The 7549-nt window shown below is 24.5% G+C and overlaps 1 protein-coding gene across 1 annotated transcript; it reads left to right on the plus strand.

The window, feature by feature from the left end:
• The first annotated feature begins 3191 nt into the window (after window positions 1-3191).
• On the plus strand, window positions 3192-3997 carry LOC145842829 (uncharacterized). The gene is made up of 2 exons (XM_082950310.1): window positions 3192-3335; window positions 3845-3997. Exons 1-2 carry the CDS (start codon window positions 3192-3194, stop codon window positions 3995-3997), a joined length of 297 nt encoding a protein of 98 aa, XP_082806436.1.
• Window positions 3998-7549: the final 3552 nt, after the last annotated feature.

Consider the following 7549-nt stretch of genomic DNA (forward strand, 5'->3'; position numbering starts at 1 on the left):
TATAGTTTTTGATCAACTTTAAAACTACTAACCTCTTGGTTCTTTATTTTCCCCTGACATATTTTCAATGTTTTTATCTATGTTCTATTTATAAGCAAGTTTAGAGAATTAATTTAATCTTATAAAATATATCTTACTTTTTCATAACATTTTCTGGTGACGTACCATTGAAATTTATTGTTGCGCACTATCATAAAATTAATCTTATGATTTTTATCAAAGAATAATTTAATTTCAATTTTTTAATAAATTACTATTTTTGTTAACGTCCATTAAAAAAAAAATTCGGCCGATTTGGATCGGCAGCCTTTTTTAATAAAAGTTGCTTGCGGGCCTCTTTATTTAAAATAATTGAAGTAATTTAAATAATAAACTTTACAATAAAATTCAAACAAAAATAATAGGATACAACATCATTAAGTTTAGAGCATAACCAATATATTTTTAATTGTTTCAAAAAAGTATGGTTTTAGCTAGTAAAAAAGTACATGGCGTAGCGCAGATTTTTGCTTTGCTTTCTGGAGTTTCCGATCGCTTGATGGGGGCACAGAGCTCGCTGTCCTACGACCCTGCTTCAGATCGTGATATTTTTAATTTAATATTATTTTATCTAGTGTATTATAGTTTGTGTTTTTTTAATTTTCGTTATGTTTTAATTTAACTTAATTTATTTTTTTGTATACACTTATTTTAGTTGTATTTTAGTTAAACTTTTGTCCTAATACTTATAAACACTTATCAATTTTTGTATAACTAATCACCTCTAATTACCTTCCTACCTCTATATATATATAAAGTGCTTTTGACCGTCGTTTTATTGTTGTATTTTAAGATCTGGTAAAAAGCAGTAAAACCGTTGTAGTACTAAATAAACGTTTGCTATCTGAACGTCTTATTATTATTATTTTGATAATAATAATTATTATTATCACTCACGTTTGTGTTTGAGAACTTTAACATTTTCCAGTTAAATACTTTTATATTTTATTTACTTATACAAAGTTGCGTTGTAATTAAACGTATTACTATAGTGTTTTTTCTATTTGTCAGTTGAAAACTTTTAACTTCAATACTTTGAACAAAAAAACTTAAATAAGTTATTTAAGTAACTGTAATATACATTGAAGTATAAAGATATAGAAATAAAGTACTTTTCATTAATTTTCAATAACTTTGCAAATTAGTTTCAAAGCCTTTTAATTTGAACAGCTGTTTTTTTTTAAGACTTAATCTTATAAATTAAAAAGTGTTAGTTAACCATAATAACCTACAATATGTTTAAGTAATGATTATCCAAAATAACTTCTAGCATAGCTTGGTTTACTTTGTGTCTTTTTTTCTATAACAAAAATTTTTCTGTTATAGATTTTTGAAAGCTCAAAAGTAGTTTTAAAAATTGAATAACATTAACTACTTTTCTATAACGAAAGTGAAGTTCAATAAAAGGTTCGCACAAAAGATGTTTACTTATCGCAAAAAATCCACTTAAAATGTACGCATAAGTGACACTGTTCATTCAGTAATCATTGGTAGATAGCGATCTTTAGCGCTGCTCAACAAGATTGTAAGCAGTGTATTTAGCAAAAAAACATTTACTGTATAAACAAACATTAAAGATATATGACGTTTTTTATAGGATAAGTTGTAAATGTTTCTCTAAAAGGTACGATATTTTTTTTTTCGCCGTAAACATAAACTAAGAAACATCCAAAATAATAACAAAATAATTTTTGTTATAAATAAATTTTAGAAGTAGTTATAGTTTTTTATCAAATAAATAGCTACTAGAAGGTATCAAGTGTTTTTATAACGTATTTACTTAAGTTTACAAATAAAATTGGTATTAATATAGAACAATGCTAACATTTTCAAAAATGTTTAAGACATTTAAGATCTTAATCATGAATTCTAGCGTTGTATTTTCAGGCTTATTCGATTAAAAAGTCGAGTACCAGTTTGTTAATGAAAAAAAAAACTTTATTTTAATAAAAGTTTTGACATATAAACATATAATTTGAGTTTTTTTATGAATATTTTATTTTTATTCTTTTTTAGTGGTCTGTAATATTTTTTCTTGCGAAATTTGAACAGTTTATTAAAAACAAGAATTATTAGTTTTGTAATTTAAAATAGTTGAAATAATAATATTTGTTAGCTGTGTTTTCTTATTACTAATACATTGTATTAGCTCTATATCCATGCTAATTTAAACCTGCAGTTAAAAAAGTCTTAAATGTTAGTTTTCATAAAATCAGTACAACATTTATAACTTGCACAACTTTTCAATTGTTGAGGGAATAACTCAAAAAACTTTTATGTTTGCAGATAAAAGATTGCTGAATAAAACTTGTACACTTTTTTGTTTCTATAATAGTTATTATCTTTTTTGAAATTTTTTGATTGCAAAAAAAATGTGTAAGATCCAAACAAGCATTCTAGTTTTTAATAAGCTTACAACAATCGTTAAATCTATTTTATTATAGTTGTTAGTTTACGTAAGAATAACTATGCAAACGTAATAAAAAATATTTAAGTTATAATTTCGTAGATAAGTAATTTTTTTTAGCCTATAGTATTTGAGAGCTGTTTTTGAAATTGTGAAGTAGAATAGAAAACCTAAATGGGCTATATAACGTAAGGAGTTACTTTAAGCTAAAAATACTTTAACTTTGAAAATTACATTTTGGAAACAATATATTCGTTTTTGTTTTGATAAACATGACTATGAACGAATGGATAACTTTATAGTTCTAGCTTATAAGATGTAACGTTAAAAGGAGTTAAATCCTGGAGATCCTGATAAGCTAAGCTTATCGGAATAAATACCACAGATGTTCTTGTGCTAAAACTTTATTTCAACTAACGGCGTTTCATTGCTCTCCAATGAATTTAAGAACAGATCTACGGAGTCTATAAAATATTAACACACATTAGAAAAAAAGCAGAAAAAGCATGTAAAATTATGTATAGTGTTTATGTAGGTAATAACTTTATAGTTACTTTATAGTTACTACCTACATAAACACTATACATAATTTTACATGCTTATTCTGATTTTTTTCTAATGTGTGTTAATATTTTATAGACTCCGTAGATCTGTTCTTAAATTTATTTGAGAGCAGTGAAACGCCGTTAGTTGAAATAAAGTTTTAGCACAAGAACATCTGTAGTTTTAGCTTATAAAAGTAAAAATGTTTATAATTGTGAGATTTGGATCAGATGAATGCAGTCTGTTCAATACAGACTGTGATATTCTTTACTTCATCAAAGATTTACAAAAACGATGTAATCTTAATGGAAAGATAATTGAACAAGTAGATCTGTCTGATGAAGCGGTAGTTTTATTATTAAGTTTTCCTTTATTTCGATCTGCTTTTTAAGGTAAAATACATTTTTAAATTATAACAGGATTTTTAGTCGGTATTAGTGATGTTCAAGAAAATAAACGAACATCAAACTATGTTACACCATACAGTACATACATTTTGTTAGAAAGAAAAAAATTGTGGTTAAAGGAAATAGCTTCAGAAAAATCAAATACACATGAAAAAGTTGCAGACTTAAAAACAAAACTCAAGCGTTAAAAAGGCTACTGATAATACAATATATAAACAAAACATAACCTACCGTTTTTTCAATTAGTATAAACCAATCAGGAATCATAAAATAGTATAACTAACTTTTTTTAAACTAATTGCTGATTCCTTTATATATCGTGTTTATGTTACATACATCAAGTTAAGTCACAATAAACTAACTGTTTTTTATATGTAAAAAATATTAATTTTGTAGTAAGCTGTTTTGATCTAGTTTATTTTAAACTTATAAGAGAATGTATATAAAGGTGGTTAGGTTTGCAACACTAGAAAAAAGTAAAACTTTTAACAACCATTTGTACTATCCACTATTGAATAATATTTACTCCTACTACCCAGAATACTACTTTCATCGCAACAAAGAAGACAAAAGAGCTTATATGAAAAAAATGAAACGGTAGCTTTAAATAACAAAATACTTTAACATATAATTTAAATAAAAATATGTTTAGTTTTATGACAATATATAAATCTTCCAATAAGTTTGTACTTTGAGTATACAAGCTTATTTTGCATTAAAAAATAGTTTAAACATGTACTTCCTTGAATGGATATTCTACAGATTTACTTTTCATAACTTTGATTTTTTAAAAAGTTGCTTACGAAATATACGTATAGAACTATAAAAAGAAAACTTTTTTTTTTTACCTTATTTTCTTAATTCTGCAACTTTTAAAACTTTCTTTATAAACTTTTATGTTATAAAGAAGTTATTTGTATAGTCTAGACAAACATTTTTTTTTTTTTGAATTATTTTTTTTTTGTTAGTCACTTTAAATTTTAGTCATGTTGCAATGTGTAGAAATGTGGTGTACAATAATTTTACACTAAATTTTTTACAACAAGTTTTTCTGATGACTTAGGTCTTACTATATAAAGTATAAATAGTTTATATAAGATTAAACAAAAAACGTAATTTTTTTGCTGTAGTATGACACGACTAACCATGGAAATTAAAGATACTAAATAAGATTAGCGACAAACAAATCTAAAAATTTAATTAATGCTTAAAGTTAATCATTTCATAATTAGGTTTTTGAAGCTAAAACAAGTTATTATAATTTGTTTCCAAAATTGTACCATAAGCTATAAAGAAATACCTATAAAACTTGTCTTGTAGGTATAAAATTAAATTAATTTGTGTTTAAAAACTTGATTTTTTTTTCTTCTATAAGTTTACCTACTCAACAACTTAAAAAAATTGTTATTAGACTAAAAAATTGGTTTACTTGTTTTAAAAAGCTTCGGTAATCCATTTAATTATAACTAGTAGTATTGAGTAGTTTATACTTTCTAGTTTATTTAAAAAACTAAAAGTGTGCTTGTTATGTTTTATGAATTTTAAGTATTTTTAGTTAAAATAACCAGTCACTTGTTAAATACTACTTAGATTTTTTTAACACCGATTTCTATTGCTGTTAACTCACTTAACGACACTCTGAATTTATAAACGAATAACTAAAAATTTATGTTTAAAAGTACTAAGCTAATAAGCTAGTATGTTATAACATCATGCAAGTTAAAAGGTATATAAAATTGCTTTAGATAAAAAATGCTAATATTATTTGTGTAAAAAAGTCTTTTGAACTTTTTTTTATGTTTACATTTGTTGAAAAAACAAGATCGTTTTAAAACTAGTATTTTAAGTAAGCTACTGTAATTGAAAAATTCTCTAAACAATGTGCGCATTTTTGTAAAAAACAAATTATAAATTGTTTATAAAACTTGTTTTGAACTGTGTAATGATTAGTTATATTTCATAAGCGTAATTGTTTGCAACGTTTAGCTTTTTAAAACATATTTAAATATTAAACTTATTCTTATTATATTTTATTCAGTTTATATACAATAATTTAATAAACAATAGAAATTCAAGGAAGATCACGTACTATGGAGTGTAATATGAAGCATCGTAAATCTCTCTTCCCAGGATCAACTGCCAAACCCAAACTGGAACATCATTTGAACAGCATTAAGAGTGTTGAAAACAAAGCTTTAATGGGAAGAAGACTTACTTTATTTTAACTTTATTTTATAAGTGTGTTTTATTAAAAGTTTTTAAATCAACACTGAATGTTTAAAGAATCACTATAATATTTATAATATTATATTAAGTGGTTTTAATATTTATATTAAAAAGCTTAATAAACAACTTTAATAATTTTTAACAAGTTTAAAATAACTGTATTTACTGTTTAATTTTTTTTTTGTTAATAAACTTTTGAAATTAATATTTATAAGTCAATTTTGGATGTATAGTAAAACTATTTGCTGTAGTATCATATTATAATTTTTATCATTCTTTTTTTTAAACTGTAATACATCTACTTTATTCTTTTTTTTTAGTTTAGTACACTTTAGAAAAACTTTATAATTTTTTGTTAAATAAACTTTAAGAAATATATTATCCTGTACAAATTTGATACAACTACTATTAAATATTTACAATCAAATTGTTAATTTAAATAGTTAATTTGTATGTTTCTACAGAAAATTAAACCAGTATTTATACGGCAGTTATCAACAAAGTCTAGCTTCGCCCCATCAATAATATATATTGAACTATAATAACACACGAGCATCAACAACAGTATCTGAGACAATTGACGACCGGTTTCGTCCTATTAGGACTCATAAGGCAGGCATGGTCGGGAGAAACCGATGTTGAGATCTAACCAAGCTGGATTAGTTACAACATTTCCTGAGTGTGTCGCATTACAATGGTGCTTTATGTATTAATGTTTAAACAGCTAAGTTTGCAATAAATTGAGTAAATGTTGAACGATAACTTTGTTTAATGCAAAATGGGATTTTTTTTATAAAAAGTTATGTTATCGTTATTCGAAGGTTGTTCTTTCACCATGTCTCAGGTCCAAATATTTTGAGCGTTTTTTCTGGTCATTCTTTAAACTATAAATATTAAAACGTAAGGTTACTAACTGATTCTAATTACATGAGCTCAAGTACATGAAAAAAAATTTGATGGAGTAAAAATTATTTAAACACAGGTTATGATTTTTTCAATTGATTAAGTTTACAAGCACGACATTTCTAAATATTTTGCTTTAACGATTATTTCTTAATAATTAAACATGGGTTATCTTTTGTAAAAATATATTAGCTAACTAAATTTTTTATTTTCCTTACCTTTTTGACATAGTTTAAAATTTCCAAACATTTTGTATTTTGGTAGTTGTACATACTTGATGCTAATGCCTAATATTAATAAACATGTTTAAGAACATTTTGCTATGTGCAGAAAAATATATATTAAAACTAAGTACAATTAAATCACCAGCGAAATCTTTGGAGAAGAAGCCTAGACTTTTATAAACCATTAGACAAGCTCAAGTTTAACAAAAGAGATGATAGAATTGTTATGAGATTAATTGTACAGAGTATTGTTCTACTTAAAGTAATATTCTTTTCAGAGGTTGACTTTGTAACACGAAAGTTGACAATTTTGTTTGTAAAACCTTCTACTAAGGTCGAGTTATTCAAAGTCTGCAAATACTATTTGAGATTTTTTTTGTTAAGTTAAATTTTCTGCTGCCAACTTTAAGTAGTTTATATTAACCACTTTATCCGTATCAGTAGCAAAGCGCTCCTTTAAAACAGTCTGTTTTTATGTTTCAACTCACTAAAGATAGTTATAATTGAGTTAATAAAAAATAAATTCAACTAAATAATATAATTGATTAAATAAAAGAAAATTAATCTAAACATTTTGTTAGCACATGTATTAGTTTAATTTTTGTGCAAAATAAAATACTTTTTTGTAAGACAGCGGTTATAACAAACTTTTAAAATTATATTAGACGCTTAAATATTAAACTAATATTATAAAGATGTAGTCTAAGAAAGAAAAAAGAATAATTATCTTCTATACGAGAATGTAAGAATTAGTGCTTTGACTAATATTTAAAATAGTTTGTATGTAATATGTTCTAAAT

This window comes from Thalia democratica, chromosome 8 (genome assembly GCF_965202585.1).
Source record: "Thalia democratica chromosome 8, ktThaDemo2.hap1.1, whole genome shotgun sequence".
Lineage (NCBI taxonomy): Eukaryota > Metazoa > Chordata > Thaliacea > Salpida > Salpidae > Thalia > Thalia democratica.